Below are 18,867 nucleotides of genomic sequence, written 5' to 3'. Positions count from 1 at the left end.
CCAGAGTCCTGTTTGACATGGCAGTGTTTCATCTGTAGCTCTTTCTGATGTAAAAGGAGTTCAATTGTTGTTAGTGCAAAATAATCATTTACATCCATGTGGTATTTGCAGATTGATATTATGTTGCTAATTCCTAACAAATTGCTCATACTTGCGATCTTCACTGAAGGAGGTGACAAACTTTTTTTCTTGTTTTATCACATTTTAGAATGGAACGACATCCTAACAGATTTAATTTAAATATGTGTCGGTGATAAAATCGGTAAAGAAACACAATTTAACTCCTATTAGTGACTATCGGTGACCTGCTTTTCAAAATAGAGGTTAAATAGTTGCAGGGTCTACCTGACCTGACTCTCATTGAGTGTTTCACCAGGGGACTGTTGAAATAGAGAGAATCACGGAGGGAGGGAGGGAGGGAGGAAGGAAGAGAAGACACTTTTTTCTCTTTGCTCTGTCTGCTCCAATTACATTTTCTATTGTCAGAGGCGCAGTACTTTTAATCAGGTAATGCTGACGTTTAAAGTCATCCCTCTATACGATCATTCTAGCAGAAAACCACTGAGGACCCCGCCCCCCCCCCCCTTAATTTAAATCTAAATTGAATTATTTCTTTCAGATTTGTCTGACTTTAGTGTTTTGACTTTTCTGTGAGCCCGAGCGTCGGCCTGTCACATTGTCTCAGTCTTTGGCTGATAGTGACATAGTTGTGTCAGCTGATCTCCTATTCCCCTCCCCTCCTTTCTAACATGGCACCTCCTGCTCCTTAGTCTGCTTCCACTGTATAGCCTCAGGGCTCCACGGGAACTAATTCCTTACAAACTGTGACATGCTATAAAAGATGGTGGACACACACAGGCACAATGGAGACGCAGTTAACACGCAGGCCTGTCACAAGACGAGCTCCACATTTTCTCAAAAACACGTTGCAATCAGCTGTGCATACAAATTGTTCTTCCTTCTCACAGCCTCTCTCACACTTGTGTTCTTCATTACAGGACTGTTTCGGTTTCCACACACATTCGGTTTCTCTTGTCGTTATGACTCACCTCTTTATGACGCTGAGTCTTATCAGTCTCATTATGCCTCTTACACGTTGGTGTTTACTGTCCCTGAGGTCACAGCTGACGGAGCTAGCTGTCGCTACTGGAGCAACAGATGCAGGGGCACCTGGCACCGGGTTGCATCTGCTTCAGAGAAGCCCATTGAAATCTGCTGGCAGGGTTTCAAAGTGTAATAAGTAATAGGGTTTTATGTGAGGATCTCTGTGTACACTGATCTCACCAAGACAAATGGTCTGCCTGAGCTAACAACAGCAAGAGCTTCAGTTCTTTTAATGCACTCGTTAAGTTGTTTTCAATAAGGTCCTCTTGAACCATGAGTGTGGTATAGCGTATTTACTTAGATATTTTATATATTTTTTTAACTATATTTATGCAAAATATAACACTTATAGGCAAACACTGTTTCAGTTGGTATTTTCTTATGATTTGTTTGGCATGCATCAAATATACCCAAAACTGTGTAAATAAAGTGTGTAAATATTTCATACCCACCTTTTTTATAATAATTTTCATCAAAGTTGGAGGAAAATGAAACGTAATGAAAAATAAATAGCTACTGCCCTGATACTCATCACAATTCCAGCATCCATTCCCTTCTGTATGCTTGGAATCCTACCAATATGCTCTTCTAGGTTCTCTTATTTGCTACTTAAACATTGATTTTGTTACTTAACGTGTAGCGAGTTGTATTTGTGTTCTTTGATGTCTGGCACTTTCAGACAGAAATTATAGACAAGAGCCCCTCTATAGATCCTGTCTATGCCTTAATGTGGTGCTTTCTGGATATGTTGTCATTTTTTAAGCCATGCATTTAACATCTCCTCAGAGAAACTCCATACAACCACAATATGGTGGTGACCCCCATTTCCAGTTCATGGATTTAAACCAGCAGCTTATAAACCACTTCTCAACCTTTAATCCGTCACAAGCTCCATTGTGGGTGAAACGTATATTTTTGGTTACCTTGTTCCAGATTACACATGAGGAATTATTTTCTTGGTTGATTAATCTAATAGTGTTATTTACCACGCTCCACCCAAACCCAGCCCCCATCACAAACATCTATTGATTATTGGTTAGGAGGGCAATCTTGACCAGACCTTGGTGTGACTAGAGCCATGAGGCTAAGTGTTTTCATTAGGGCATTAGACATCAGCCTTGATTCTTATTAAATTGGAGGCCATCAGTGGGCTGTTGTGAGGGCACCCAGTAGAGGCTCCATTGGTGTTTAGCCTCTCCGTGACCTGGTCATTTTGGTCAATTTCTAGCACATTTACTCTCTCCCCGTTGTCCTGTCTGAACCTGATTAGCCAGCTCATTAGCATTGTTAGCCAAGCCTGGGTGATGAAACCTTTCACTCGAGCTTCTTTCATTCATGCACTGAACTCCGCGGATCCTCCGGACTTTCTCTAGGGGAGGTGCAAGTGTGTGGCTCTACAGTTTCTGCTGACTAGCATAAAGTGAGTAGAAATTCAGGAGAATTCGATGTGTGAACACAGCAGAGAATCCCACTCTGGATCCACGGCAAGCATGGGGGGTTGATGACTCTTCTGACGCATGACAGACGCAAAAATTATAAAAACAAAATTGAAAACAAATTTCCCCCGGTGAACACGTAGAAGACACCGAAGACATTACGACAGCATATGTTGAACTTAAATTTTAGCCCGTCGATGTTTTGCAGTTCAGTGGTTCCGTGTTGTAGGTTGTCACGCCCATCAGCTGATTCTATATTAAACATAGCAAACATGTCCAGTTCCTTTTGCTTTCTTTTCATTTCCTGAAAACTTCCTCCAAATGCCCAAAGGAGCTTTTTGCAACTCACCTGCATATTCAGATGTACTACTAAGCTTATGTTTTGGCAGACTGGGATAATGCAGTGTTTCAGCCCTTACCATTTCCACTTGCCACACCGTGCATGGCCCCCACCCCTGGTTTAAGAAGGGCTTGAACTTTTAACCGATGATCTTCGACCTCCCTTTCAATACCAACAGATGGTTTAACTCCAAGTGTATTTGCCAAATCAGAGTCTCACATTATCCAATATCAGGATTTATGTCTATTTCTCTTGCTTCGTCGATCTTTGTGACTTTGCATATTTGTGTTTGTTATTTCTATTATTTTATAACAGGCCCTTACTTTTCACTTACAAGTAGCTTCACTTGATTGTGTAATGCAAGTATTCAGGGGTAACATGAAACCCAATTAAAGCAACAGTAACCGGCTTGGCAGAGTGGTTTGTGTTTGTTTGTTACACCATGTGTCATTCAACACTATTGTGCCAAGCACAATAGCTCTTAAAGGATAGAGCGTTGCCTGAGAGAAACAGTCTATTCCTGATTAGATCTTCAGCCGGGTTTTCTTTGCATGTGTACTTTTTGTATGCCTTGCCAGTATGACTTGGATCACTCCACTACTGTCACCAGTGGGTCTTTACCCCTGATGTTACAGAAAGCTTTGGTCTGACTCAGCTGCTCTAAAATAGGAGGGATGGTTTGGTGCAGTCATTTCCCACATTTGCTCACATGGTGCATTAAACTCATATTGAAACATATATTTATTTAGTTATTTTAGTTTAGACACAGGCTACCATACCAAGGCTCTGGGATTGCAGGTTTTTTTTCTGTTTGTTATGCAAGATTACGCAAAAACTACTCTAATACTAATTTTCCGGAGGGCTGGGTATGACCCAAGGAAAGAACATTTAAATCTTGGTGCAGATCCAGATCAGGGGATGGATCCATATCTTAACCGTTGCAAGATTTGGGCGTTTTTCAACATTTTCTCAGAATAATTCATGGATCTTAATTAAAAAAAAATTCAGTGAGTGTGATCTAGTGAATACTAGTTAAAGTATTGTTACTGGATCTAAAGATACTCTCTTTAGTATTTTTCTGTATTTTCTCTCTCTGATTAATTTCTTCCTATTGTAGCTTCTAATTGATTGTCTGAGAGGAATCCACTGTGATCATGGCTTTTCTGAGTGATTGACTTGAGTAAACAAAGAACAGACTCATCTCACTGTCATTCACGTTATATTTTGGTCCAGTCTGAGTAAACAAAGAACAGACTCATCTCACTGTCATTCAAGTTATATTTTGGTCCAGTCTGCGCGTTAACAAAAAAAAAGATTTCTGTTAAACTAGTTCACTGGAGTGTTTTCACACTCCGCCTTATTCTGTCACTCAGTCCACAGATTAAGGCCTGGACTGTGACTGAGCATGTGACAGTATTAAAACCCAGAGGAAATTCCTCCAGAGGATGAGAACTAAGGGAAGGAAATGGAAAAAGGAATAGAGGAAGGTGGAGTTGAGAAATTCAGAGTTATGAAATTACATAAAACAGATGAGATTGACTGTAGCATTTGTGACTATCCGTGACTATTTATGGCTGGACTATATTTGATGCTAGGCTGTGTGCTGAAGCAGAGGACTTTGTGTTTAAACTGTACATGCTGTTGCCTTCTGTTTTCAGCGGTGACTCATCACCGATTTGGGCTGTTTCCCTGTCGTGTGCTGCAGTTCAGGATACAGAATATCACCTTTCTTCATGGCTTCCAGCTATGGACTTGTGCAGGGTTCAAAATGGGAATCGGTTTTCTCTTGTTATGTCAGCACATGACATCACGTGAATGCATTCCTCAGCTGGCTCACTTGGCAGGTATTTTGGAGAAATCACCCAGGCCAGGGCTGCCCGCCACTCTCTGCATCAGGCGAATTGTAGTACAAAACGAGTTTGTCCGCAGAAACTATTCATTCTTGTTGTTTTTTCAGTCTGGCCAAATAGCCTCACAGAATCTCCCTTTTGTTATTACTTAAAATTTTCATTTTATAATTATCCAAATGGGAATATGATTCAAAATTGAAACTTTTCTCCTGTCTAATTAATTGTCGGCCACGATTAATAAGGAACATTGTGTTCCACAATGTAATAGGCTTTGAGGTCCCTAAGGACATGAACACACCCTGTGGACATTTAACTTGCATCTCTGCGCTAACTTCACAGAAAGGGTTAATGCTAGATAAGATGAGTTGTTGTGAGTTTGAGACATTGACAGTTAAAGTTACAGAAGTGAGCTTGTTGAGACACGACTTGACCTTTTGCATTCTGTCGACTGATTGCACACACCATCATAATACACTTACAATACAAATGTCCCTACATTTTTTTCAGCTGTGGTTTGAAACCCATGGGTCAGTAAACATTACTCAGTGGGAATGGCTCTACGAGTTTGAAGTATGACGTAAGTATGTTGAAGTGTAGGATTTTTTTGTCATGATGCTTTTCTATTTAGGAGCTTACAGAAAGTAGATTTTTATAAAAGCTAAAACATGGATAGTACAGGGGTTTTACCAAACCAGGTCACCACAACACATCTAAGCTTATTTCCTTCTCCGAGTAGTTCATTCAAGGTTTTATCTTGGTTCTTCAAATTAAATTTCCGGGGGTCCCTGTGTTTGAACTTAAATTAGCAAAAGGAGATTTCACTTTTTCCTCCGGGACATTTCATAGACCAAATAATTTATTGATTCATTGAGATAGTAATCAGTAGATTTTTCATTGACGACAATCTATGCTGCATGCCCTTATATGTTGCTATTTTACCACTTGTCAACATGTTACTATTGCAGTACAAACAAAGCACAGTACAGTTACAATCTTCGGGCAGTCCCTCATTATACATGGTTGTGCCTTTGTGCTGATTCACACTATGTACTGCAAATTCATGGTTTCCTGTTATTTCTTTCAACAGGGAGAAGTGGATGATGCTTAAAGGTTTCATAGCATTACTGCCCTGCAGCCATGGCCTGAGGGACTCTCTGGACTACAACCAAGGTAAGAAGCCGGGCCCAGCTCTCCTCAAATTACGAAACTCTACTGTGAAGATACTTCTGGATACTCCCGCCTGAACTCAAAATGAAAAATTGCCGAATGATGCAAAGTAGATTAACTTAATTCTTATTATTATGATTATTTAGATTAGACTCAGTCTCAGGAGTGTCGGTGTCTCACATGTGCTCCAACGTTTGTTTATCGGCATGTTTCCCCACCTATATTATTGAATGTGATAAATGTCCCCAGTGCTTGTTTTGAACTCTAAGTGGCTTGTTAGCTGATTTCTCTGGTTATAAGGGAAGACCATTGATGTTTTTTTTATAAAATCTCCAGGCATTTTTCCACTGATATCAGATGAGCAACACAGTTAGAACTTTGAGCTTTTGTGAGCGGTTTAAGCCATGATCTAGTTAATAGTGTCCCTGTGCTAATGCCGTGAGATGGAGGCCTGCTAAATTCCTTTCTGTTCCTTCATTTCAACACAGTTGAACCTTTTTCTATGGGCCTTTTCGGTGTCCTGATCCAGATGATTGTGTAAAAGTATTGTATTATGATGCATCCAATAGTCCCCGTCTTTTCTGTCTTGTGTGGGGGAAACAAGGTCACTGTTGAAACCATCATTCTCTCTACAAGGTTGTTTGACTGTACTGCTTGGACGGTGGCGGCCAGAATGTGTCTGTTAGGATTAGTGTATCGCCAGCAGTTCTTACAACAACATTTACCATAATGTAAAGACATGGTTCGCATTGTTTGCTTTTAGTTCGCTCTTTATCAGAAAATGTTAACCTTTGTGTCAGTATGAGTCATCAAAATGATGTATTCAGGGTTTCTCAATGTAGCGTTTACATATTCATATGTTATATTACTGATGCAGTGCACACACAACTTAAAGTCAACGTACATTAAGAAGGTAAAGCTAATTCAATCTACCAGTTTCCTGCAGTGTTTAATTTATATGCTGAGCGGTGAGTGTTTCAATGCATTTGTATGCCAACGGGAGCACTTTGTAGTAAATGCAAACGTATTTATTTGCTTAAAGCAGCTATGCTCTGTCAATATGTCCGTATCATTTTATTGAAACTGTTCCCTGCTTGTTTGTGCTGCTCCACAGTGGCACGGTGAATTAATATCCAGTGTTTAAACATGGTGTTTCACAATGGTTACAGTATAAAAAGGATCATAGATGGATATCGCTGTCACGATCAATTAAAACAAATGACCCTGAGGGAACGGCTCAGGATGTCCCTACATTTCACCTTATACAATAATCTGATTTCCGCAGTGACATCTGAATCTCCCCTCTGGCAGCCCTCTCAGCCACAGATGAACTGTTGACTAGATTTCTGTGGAGAGGTGCTTATTTATACCAGTTAATCAATTTTCCCAGTGAGTCCTTGTGTCCCTTCCCCCCCTCTTGATTCCAGCTCTCATCTCCCCTCATGGTTTCTCTCTTTTGACAGCCTGAGCCCAGCATACCGTGCCAGAGTCCTGCACTGGTAACCCAGAAAGATTCTGTCTAACGGATACAAAAAATATAATCACATTAATTAACAGTTATGGTCATTGGTAAAAATGAGCTACATGCAGGCAAGATAAACAAATCAAAATAAATGCATTTGATTTAAATGTAATTTTTCCAAGCCTAGTTAGCTGCCATGATTATATTTTTATTGTGCATAATAAACAGGGCAAATTTGTTATCCTCCTGTCACTTTGCATAACATCGACTACAAGTGGAAGATCCCTGATGAAGTGCTGGCACAGTATCTCAGCTAAACTGCACATGACGTCAGTCCAGTCATCATGTGACTGAGCCCTGATGAAACACAATCTGAACGACTTTTAAAGTGAGTGTCTATGTAGAAATCAACGTTATGGCGCTGGTCCGGATTTGACTTACAGATAATTGGAGGTACCACTGCGGCTCGTGTACCAAGCCTTTCAGGTGTGAGTTTACCAAATTTGCCCCATGCAGACCTCTATTCTGTGCTTATTTTACAGAAAGCCCTCCCCCCTTCCTTTTCCCCTCCTGCGACATCCTGAAGTGACTGCCTGTGTTAAAGATTCATGAGCGTGATCAGCTTTCAGTAAATGGGGGAGCCTGGCTCTTGGTAGCTCTCCGGCACTTTAGAGCCATTACCTTGCAGTGATTCAACAGTGGGCAAGCACTTGAGAGGGACTTGGTAGCAAGGTGCACACCACTGTGTGTGCTAAACAGCAGAAGCTTGTTTGTGTGTTTGGGCCAGATGTTTTTGGACACTTCATGCTTTTTTTCTACCAAGCGTACCAAAAATATACAAGGATTGAATGCAATTGAAATGACTCTGAAAACTGGACAGTGCACATAATTGGGCGAACGATGGCGACCGAGCTTGAGGAGAGAACGGAGAGTTAACTTAATGCACTCAAATAATATTATCATAAAGACGTGTGATGACAGATTGGAGCTCTTAACATTGACGCTGAGGATCTAGTGAACACATCACACACTCAGTGAACCTTTTCTGTGAAAAAGGCCCGTGACCTATTTTTGTTCCCTTTGTCTCCTCATCTTCTGTCTCTGTGTGCACACTCGGTTTTCTCCCAAGCCCGTTCTCCATCTCTGATCTGATTCTTCTGTATGTTCAGAGTGACACGCCCATTACTCAGATCTCGTTAAAGTCACCCAGTTTCAAGGTTTCAACTTCTCCTAATCTCTTTCCGTCCATCATCACATCTCTCCTCCCACCTCCCTCTGCCTCTCCCTTGACCCAAACCTAATATCACAACATCTGGTTCAAGGTAACGGCAGCTGTCAGCAAGGCGAAAGTTCACTGCAGACCCCCACCCAAGTGGCGTTCTGTTGAAATCGATATTGTTTTTAAATACATGTTGGTCTTTAATACATCTGACATGACTTCAACATGTAACTGTGTGTTTTGGCTCTTTCAGAAAATGTTCTCACCCTTGCAAATATTGAGACGTAAAGTGAGAGGACGCCAGTCCTCGGGGCCCCTCCCCCGTCGTGATTCTCTCCTCAGTTTGTGGGGAAATAAATGGCCCATGTTGCAGCCCTCCAGAAGCTCTCTTTATTGGTAGCGCTCTTGTTCTACATGTCTCTCTCTGGGCCTGTTGTGCCAAGATGTCATGTGAGGACAGATTACACACCAGCGAGACATTGTTCAGTGCCCCACAGTGGTTTTGCACTTTCCAGAAGGGCCCTCATTATTATAGTGCAGGAGACTTCAAACACTTCCCCAATAGCTTTTGATGCAGTTAAATGCACAGTCATGCCCAGCACTCGCTGAGCTCCAGAGGCCCTGGGTGTGTCTCTATAATCAAACCCCTGCTAACCCACATGATTACAGGAATGGCACACTGGCACAAGCCCTCTCCCCCTGGCAATCAGACACTGATCTCCACCCCCCCATTGCATTCATGTTTTCCCTCCAATATACTATGACTGGAATTGGTGATTCAGTGCTTTTTGAATTATCCCCCCTCCAGTGATGTGCCTGCAGCCCAGCTCACGTTGTGTGGTTATGGCAGCTTTTTATAAAACAGTCTTGTATTATTGATTTAAATATGTTAAATAAAGACCTTTTTATCCTCAACGCTTTGATTTGCATCTAATTGGGACAAAAGAATTAGCGTAGAGAGGCTAGAATATTAATTTTATTTACTAATCACAATATTGTGAAATAGCGCTATATTAATTGCCATTACTCTGTTTAAGACTGTTACAAACTTAAACCAAAGCAGCTGTTTCCCTCTTTCTACCAAAATACCTAAACGTTCTCAGGTTTTACGTCTCTGTCACGCACACTGTGAAACTGACAAACAGGAGATGACATAGCAACACATGGCATCATGCACAAACCAAAACAGACCGTGGTGGACTGGTTTTCAGTGTGCATGCAACCTACAGCACTACGTCAAGTGTGAGCGTTGTAGCGTCACTGTCATGCCCAAATGTAAACTTCCCTGGCACCGTGTTTCCTGTGTTTTTGTGTATCACGTCATGTCAATCTCACGCACTCAGTGTAGTTAAAGGTTAATTTTGTTGAGCCTTCGAGGTGTTTATTGTGATACACCGTGTCGTGTAAAGGATGTGTGATACTAGCTGAGTTTTTCAGGAGGGATGTTGTCGTCTGCAGCAGTAGCCCCTTGTTGACTCTGCAGTTAGCCCCGGCCAGACTGGTTGGCTCCAGCTCAGTCCCAGAGTCTACTCTTGTGACACCTAAGATATAAGCAATGACACACATCTGTGATCACCTCGCTCAAGTGCACCCGCTGCTTTCAAAGTCGATTGATTTTTTTAAAAACTTTTGCTGGGTAGTTTATCTTTGTGTTCTTTATCTTGTTTAGTTATATCACCTATTAATTAGTTCCTTAACATGCAGCTTCACGCAGTTCAAAGAATATATAATTACCTCTTTATTTATCTTAGAACATTAAGTTGTCCTGGTATTTGATAAACAGGTACAGATATTGGAAAAAATCATCAGCGTTGTGTTGCTGAGACAGTGTTGTGGCTGTTGCAGTGGTTTGGTAACCTAACCCCTCATTTAGCCCTGTGAGTCAGACACACAGATGATGAAGATGAAAACCTGTAATGAAGTAAGAAGTGATGAGTTCACACTGGCAGGGCTGACCTGTCAGCACACAAATATACAATTATGTTTTCCGTCTAATAGATGTGTATGTGTGAGAGAGAGATGGGAAGAGGGGAGTCTGGGTTGAGGTGTTTACTACACTTACGTAAGTGGGATCTTGAGTTCAGTTGCAAAACAACAGCATAGAACAGTATATGCTCCTATAAGCCTCATGAGCCAAGCACCATCTCAGGTCAGATCTGGAGTTTGTACTCTCCGAGTGACCGTCGGCGTGCCAGTGCTTTGCCAACAACAGCAAGCAGTTTGCCAAACTCACTGTAAATAGCAGTTCATAGTTAAAGCGTGAAATATGTCCCCTTTTTTTCTGTATGGCATCCATTTATAGATCTGTTTTCCTCAAAAGCGCATTGGGTGATGTTTGTCAGTAGGATTGGGATATTTTTCTCTTTCTTTTCTTTCAGGAAGGTCTTACCTATGTTCACACGGGAAGTAACTTGAAAAGAAATGTATTATTACTTAAATGTGTACATGCTCTAATGTTCAGAAAACATCACAGTCCATTGCTGCAGCACATTCTTTTCAGCCTTGGTCTGAAACTCTGATCTATAACACTCATGTTTCCTCAATCTTTTTATGATCCTAATGTAAATATAACATGACCAGCTGAAGTACTTTCCTTCAGTCCCCTGGTTATAAGTGATAAATAATATCCTTTTTCAAAGCTTATCTGTTTCATTCATCTTGTCTCTGGGAATTTTGGTAATCCCTTATTAGCCTCACACTGATTCACACCATCTATGACCACAAGTTAGTACCTGATGGACCGTGTGTCTCAACTTGCAGGACTAATGAAGCGAATGAGCTGACAGCTTGATGAACTGTAGATTTGGCAGATGCCTTCCAGAATATGCCGGTCAGTGCTATACATAACGCGGTATAGTTACTGTACCCGGTGTTGCTGTGTGGTAAATGATACAGTGTCTGCACATAGCACTTGTTCCAATGTGACGCTAGGCCATATCACGACAGCTGTTCCAACACACTTAAACATGCCAATGAGATAGTTACAGGCTAGCTAATGCTAATTCAGTCTTGAGTTATCAGAAAATATAATTCTTCTCGAAAAAAGTTTTTCAGTTAATTGGTGATTTCCCCCTGAGCACAGTTTTTTTATATTGCAGTGTAGGTAATAGTAAATAAAAACATATAAGACCGTAACCTATAAATGGGTTTATATATTTTTCTGACTAATAAACAGTGTTCTGTTGTCTTCACATCGTATCAGCCGTTTACTTTTTTGCTATGTGTTGCTTCTGGTATCCCTTTAAATTACAGTTTAAAGACGTTCCATTTAGAGATTGAAGTGCAAGTGAATAATTGATATGCATGTGTCATACTAATGTAGATTGGTCGGCCGAATCATGGACTCAGCTCCGAGCTCAGCTTGCATTCAGAGCCATGAACACGATAGCTTGCGATGTCATGGACGGCTCCATTATAATCATCCTGAAGATCCCTACTGCTACTTCTGTGATGAAAATGTTTTGCATTCGAATGTGTATCTGACTGCTACTTGATAAAATGTCAAGTACAGATTTTCTCCTTGTAAAAATATGTCAAGTCCTAAAACTAATCAGGTCTATTTTTACAAGATATGTTCTTTTATGGTATAATTAGATCATCAAAATATTCAATTTTTCAGAAGAGTAAAAGAGGAAAAATGTGTTAAATAAAACTAAATGAGTTTGGGCACTAAACATAAAGACATTGGGGAATTTTTTTTTTAGCTTTCACATTTTCCCTGACATACTGAGTCATGAGAGTCTTCGCTAAAAAGGTTTCAGATTCGTTCAGAGAGGAACACTCCCCTAGTGGCCGATGTTGATAGTTATCTCAGTGACAAAGCTCTGCACAGGAAGTGCCAACAGCTGTCCAGGGATTCAGGGAATTGTATGGGATTAGAAATCCGTTGCTACTCTGCCCATGTGAAGACCGGACCCCCAGCAACAAAAAACGGCCTGCCAGCCCGGTGGCCAGGCTGTCTGTGTTGCTGTCATTGAAACGTGCCTGGTACTGGCAGTCTCTCTTATTTGTCTCAACGTACAATGACCCATCATTACTGCCATGTCAAGGAGACGAAGGCATCCAATCATATCCGGCCCAACGGGACATGCACAACCAATCAGGTCTAGAATCCCCATGGTAACTTGCGCTGGAAAGCCCAGACATGGCCAATAGGAACAGAGAGTGCCATTTAGCTACGAGTGTTTAATGGCCTGTTTCTGTTGTCATTAATAAAAGCACATAAGTTCCGCTACCGTTTTCATTTCAGTGGACAGTGCAGCCGTGTAAAGACACGCTCCAAAGAGAATAATGCAAGGACACATGCTTGACGACATTTGTGTACCATTATCTGATCATATGCCGTCCGAGCCAACAATAGCACTAAAGTCACTTGTCAACAGAGTGGTGAAAATGTGTTTTACCCTTCAGAGTCTCCTCTGCCTGTCTGGCAAGTCACCGCTGCGTTTACTTCTACCGTTCGAGCGCAGACCCTACCATTAGCTTAAAGTAGGTCACTCCAGACCAGGGGTGAGCCCGACTCAAGTTTGCATGGTCACTAGCTCCCTTTTCAGTATAGCCTGCTCCTGCTGAGCTACACTCCTCCACACTGCTCTATGTTACTGTGCTGTACTCCGTGCTGCCTTATGTAATGGCTGAGCAGTGAGCAGTGTGTGTCATAGCTGTTTCCATGGTTAGAGTGGCTGAGAGTGTATCACAACACAGCATGCCCCAACCTCGTGCACTGGGCTGGGGAGAGACATATTTTCTTTCACTGGGTATGTCCTTGCCCTCCATCTATCACCCTCTTAAAGCAAAGGACTGCAGATCACCCCTCATTCTAAATGTCACCATTTGTTTTGGAAGTGTTCACATCCTCTATGCAGCAGAGCTCCTTCTGAAATCCAAGGCCATTAGCCGTCATCAGTTTTTGGTGCAGATGATGGTGGTAATTAATAAGACATTACTTTGATCAATTATTGATCGTCTTTCATTTAGAAGCATGAAGTTCAGCCCGTGCTGGCTTGCAGGGTAAGAGGAGGAGAAGCATGAAATGTATGTCTGTTTGGAAGATTTTTTTACATCTGCAGAGGGGCAAGCAAGTCTCTGAAGTTTCTGGACTCACTAATGGCTCCAAGCTGTTTAAATGGACATAATAAAAATAAATATACCATTATTAAATTTAATCTTAGATTGCAGACAAACCGAAGATGCAATATGTAGGTTCTTATTAACAGAAACGGCAAACACTCATTTCGGATAGCACGAAACGGTTACAACATAAATCCTTACTAAGATCTTACACTCTGTTCCCCCGGTATAAAAGTGTCAAAAATGTCAGTGATTATTTTTTCTAATGTTTATTTTACAAGCTGATACGAGTAAGCATTCACTGTGGCCCTTGGTAAACACAGACACATGTTGTGATGGTGGAGCCACCGTGAGTTGGCTTTGCCTGGTTTTTCCTGTAACGAATGGGTTTTTCTTGGTACATGGCTGAGCGCGCAGTCTGGTGCTTTGGGCAAAAGTGCCGTGCTCTCATTTCAGTCTCTCTGGGGAGAGGTGCACCATCAGAGAGAAATGATTGAATCTCTTTCTCCGCTCCATTTTCACTCATTTCTCCAGGTTGAGTGGATCAACCTGTGCCCCTGGCGCAGAACTATGTGTGTGTGTGAGTGTGTGTGAGTGTGTGTGAGTGTGTGTGAGTGTGTGTGAGTGTGTGTGAGTGTGTGTGTGTGTGTGTGTGTGTGTGTTGTATGCTTATGTCCTTGTTGGCTCACACACCTCTATGGTTGGCTATCACTTAGTATAGTGGTTGTTTGTAATAAATCCATCAAGTGTTGCATATGTTAAACTGTCTTTGTTTCTGTGTGTTTGTTTTCCAGACGCTGATATGCATTGAGGATGAGTGGAGTTGGTGAAAACCCATCTGACCCTGCCAGGGCAGAGTCAAGAAAACGCAAAGAATGTCCTGCTGAACTTTTAGGACCCAGGTAAGATTTTTTCTCCTGTCCACAATGATACACTCCCCAAAAAATCCTCTTAAGGAAGGTAGTCTTGACATTTCTACTCCATCACAAGGCAGTTGTGTGCAGCTTTTGCCACTCTTTCATTAGCTGTACCAGGGACATAAAGACAATAATTCACAGTTAAACCTAGAGACAATTTAGGGTGCAACTGAGCCGACTATTGAGCCTTCGGCTTGTGGGAGGATGCGAGTATCCAGAGAAAACCCACAAAGTCAGAAGGAGAACATGCAGACTCGAAATCCAGACGCCTCCTTGCTCTGAGGCGACAGTTCTCACGACTGCCCCACCATGCGGCCCAAGGAGGGCTCAGAGACTCTTTCACCGCTTCTTACCAACTGCAAGATTGTACAACACAAAGACCAACTTCTATTACATGTACAGTAGCAACCCAGTAGTTACAAACAACAGCATTATTCTATTGTGGCAGCTAACCCTGGAGCACTGTTGAATTCTGCACTATAAATTTGCATAATTTATCTGTAGACAAGCAGCCGAGAATGTAGGTTTCCTTTATTGATGTAGTTCTGTGTTTGCACAATGAAGAGGCCTAGAGATATATTTCATGCCATATGCAGCATAATTGACCCGAACCTTATTCCTCTGCTTCCTCTCCTCCATGCCCAGGTTTACAGTAGACGTTGTGCACTGTCATTTGGCAGCTATGAAAATGAGAGGGCTCTTCACTCGTGTGTGTGAACACTCCTCTCTGGAGTAGTTTTGTAGATGGATTTTTTTTCCTTCCCCGGCTCTGTGTGCTGTCCTACTGCCTATTCATTTGTTTTATTGTGTTAGAATTGTAATTGCTACACCAACATTTACAAGCAGTCAAACCTTTTTAACCATACCTCTTTATCTTCCCTGCCGTTTTCCCTGCGTTTTCTCACCCCGGTGTTCTCTCTTTGTCTCTGCAGTCCCAAGCGAAGCAACGAGAAGCGCAACCGCGAGCACGAGAACAAATACATCGAAGAGCTCGCCGAGCTGATCTTTGCCAACTTCAACGACATCGACAACTTCAATGTCAAGCCTGACAAATGTGCAATCCTGAAGGAAACTGTGAAACAAATCAGACAAATAAAGGAGCAAGGTACAAGTGGCAACATGTCATGTTTTTTTCCCACTTCATTGCATTTAACATAAGTAGATAAAGATGATAGATCCCCAAGTACAACTGTAACAAGAATACTGAGCTGCTTTTTCTAAATAAGACACATCTATTCAACTAGAGGCTTTTCTGTTCACTTTATACAACATGCTGCGTAGTTCTATACTGAGCTAAATGAATACTCACAGCTGGATTTAACAGTGGTTTGATTTGTGGTTCCTAATCCTGCATATAATCTTCTATATCATGAATATGCGCAGGATCATAAGGCTCTGATGCAACCATTAGAGCCACAGGTGGCACTGTGTTGGCAGAAACCTCAGATTTGATGGGACAGTATAAATATTATGGTTTGGGATCTGCTCCACACCCGGTAATTGATGCTGTTATTAAAGAGCAGCACAATTGATTTAATGTTCCCCTCCACCACTTCATCATATAAGTTGCATGAACCAGAGCAGTTTAATGTTGGCAGCCGATCTTTCCCACTTTAATTCTGAGCCAGAACATCAGGCGAATGGATCAGTGTGCTTGGTTGTACTTGCCAGCCTCTCCTGTCTCCTAGTCTTCAGCATCACTTTTTCATATTGGATCTACCAGACCGAGATCATTAAAATCCCTTGTTTTCTTATTTAATTTTTTTTGCTATAAGGTAAACATCAAGGTAAATGCTAAATAAAGAATAAGATTGGACTTTGTGTACATGAAAAGCAGCTGTGTGACTGATAGACACAGAGTGCCCCCATTAAGGTGTACATGAATCAAATCAGTAGATGATGTCATGTTGTTTGTGACTCATGCGTTATGTAATGATGAGCAATGTGATGCAAAAATCACACATAAACTCCGGTTACAGTCTGTCCATTCCTCCCCCACTCTGCTGTCTTATTCCATAATCCTCTCTCTCTCTCTCTCTCTCTCTCTCTCTCTCTCTCTCTCTCTCTCTCTCTCTCTCTCTCTCTCTCTCTCTCTCTCTCTCTCTCTCTCTCCCTCTGACCCTTCCTCTTCTTATTCTGTTTAATTTTTATATGTAAATTCATGCTGTGCTCAAGTAACAACACAAAGTGCTACCAATGAGGGAAGGGCCTTTACAGTATTTTGTAAAGGCCCCCACCTAGAAAAAAAATCCTGTATATATAAAACTACTTCACCTCATCTGGCTGAGTTCAGGGATACAGTCGAACCAGGGAAGCACTAGTTGCTCATTTAGATGTCTTTATGCTCAGAGTAGATGTTATATCATTTAACCGCCGCCGTTTCTTCTTGTCATCGCACCTCATCTATCTTCTGTTTTAGTGTTATGTTCCAGGACTGTACAGGATTGTTTATAGTGTCCTTTTTTTCTGTAGGCCCGGGATTATTTCCCCCCTGACAGCATCGTTACAGTGTAAAAGATATTCCCATTTTATGGTGACATTATTTAATATATTAAATTAAACTAATTGGACTTGATAACTCTCACTGATTGGTGTCACAGCCCTGCAGAGAACTGGTCCACTATGAAAAGCTTTTAATTTATCCTGGTTTATTTCACTCTTGTCGTCTGCATGTTGCTCCTACTTGAAATGACGTGCAGTTGTATGCTTAGCACATGTTTGCCTTTCAGTCTGTTTCCATTTAGCTGCATCCTAACAGAAAATATGTTGAGTAATAATATCTTTAAAGAGCCTATAAATTAATGGTGTACCCGAGTGTTTTACAACTTCCTTTACACTCTTGTGCTCACTCTTGCCAACGCAGTAAAAGCCCAGCTCTCATTGGCTGGAGGCTGGGTCATACAATATAGCTTCTAAGCTACAGCCAGTACATTGTTTGGTATTTTATTTGAATTCATTTTACATAAATGCACTACTTGAAATATTTAAATGAGAGGGGACAAAACGAGAAATGTCTTGCCATTTACAGATAAGGTAGTTATTTATACATTTATTATACCATATACAATCCTGATAATGTAAGTGATCGATCCCTCAGCCTGTCTGTGACACAGTTCTGCAGACCGACAGAAAGCCAGTGAAGGCCGCACTGACATTGAGTGATGGGTCTGTACCCAGGGCAGCTGTGCTGGTATACTGGGCCCCGCTGGGCCTGGAGAGGTCCTGCTGATGCACACATCATTAATGCTGAAAGAGATGAATGTTGGTCGGTGCGTTGTTGCACGAGCCCAAAGAGCAGGGGCGATTTGAGTCTGCTTTCACACACACATACACACAAAGAAAGGACGTGATTTTTGTTTGCTTTTTGCGAGTGTTTTCACACCATATGGTCAGCCTGCTTCTTGGCACGGTGTGACAGTTAAATGTGTCCCCCCAGCAGCCCACTTATATTCTGCCTCTCATCATCATCTTTAAAAGTAGGGCAGCCTACACTCTGAACATAAGGCTTCTCTGCATGGTTATTAACCCACTCACTCATGTACAAATGCATAGCACCATAGTGCAGGTACGGGAACTCAAAGGATAATAAAATCTTTCACCAATTAAACCAATCAAATAACCTTTACATTTCAAGATGCGTAGCAATGGAGTCAAAGGTGCTTTATTTGTGATTTTTAACTTTTAACAAATTATTTCGAGTTTTGTTTTGCACTAGTTGGTTAATGCTACAAGGATCTGTACACCACTATACATCACAAAGCAATGATGCAGTTAAGGAATTTGAAAAAGGCAGCCCATTTGAAAAGATAGTCGGCACCTGGCTAAAGAGTAGTTATGGGAACAGTTCACCACAAAAACGCTTATTAATTTTGTCTTAATTAAAATGAGAGAAAATTCATAGTCTGTTTAAAAATAAATAAAAGGTTCTTAGTTCTGCCTTTGCTGCCTGACCATGTTTGAACAACTTGCTTCTCTATTTGGAACAAGAGTTGTTTACACGCTGTCACTGTGTTTCCATAATAGCCTTTTTTCTGTGCATGACAATGCAATCCATCCAGTGGCTGCCACCAGCTTGGCAGCTGCGTGTCCTCATACACTCATTTACAATAACCTTTCACTCTGCTGGCTGCTCTATGCACTGGTTTCAGCATTGGCAATACTTTTTTTTTATTTGTTTGCGTTGTAACCAGAATTATATTACATATATAAGAAAACATTTAACAAGTGAACTCTCCACAGTCTAACTTGGTGGGTCGATTACAGGGGAAAGTAACAATTTTTTTCTGTTTGAGAGGAAAGAAC

At 41.4% G+C, this 18,867-nt stretch overlaps 1 protein-coding gene across 9 annotated transcripts in view; it reads left to right on the top strand.

The window, feature by feature from the left end:
- The window catches only part of ncoa2 (nuclear receptor coactivator 2), a 53,910-nt gene that overhangs the window by 9,273 nt on the left and 25,770 nt on the right, over positions 1–18,867 (top strand). For 6 of the 9 annotated variants that reach the window (XM_053412142.1, XM_053412147.1, XM_053412148.1 and 3 more), the window contains exons 2-4: positions 5,818–5,900; positions 14,443–14,550; positions 15,498–15,670. In XM_053412142.1, coding sequence (XP_053268117.1) covers positions 14,462–14,550; positions 15,498–15,670 — 262 coding nt within the window. In that variant the 5' untranslated portion in view covers positions 5,818–5,900; positions 14,443–14,461. Of the gene's footprint in view, positions 1–873; positions 4,725–5,237; positions 5,308–5,817; positions 5,901–14,442; positions 14,551–15,497; positions 15,671–18,867 lie in introns of those variants that run through there. The other 3 variants (XM_053412144.1, XM_053412143.1, XM_053412145.1) reach the window with 2 other exon arrangements.

Source organism: Pleuronectes platessa, chromosome 20, assembly GCF_947347685.1.
Source record: "Pleuronectes platessa chromosome 20, fPlePla1.1, whole genome shotgun sequence".
In the NCBI taxonomy this organism is placed as follows: Eukaryota; Metazoa; Chordata; class Actinopteri; order Pleuronectiformes; family Pleuronectidae; genus Pleuronectes; species Pleuronectes platessa.
Note: the sequence above shows the minus strand (reverse complement) of the source record. Positions and strands in the feature narration are given on the sequence as shown.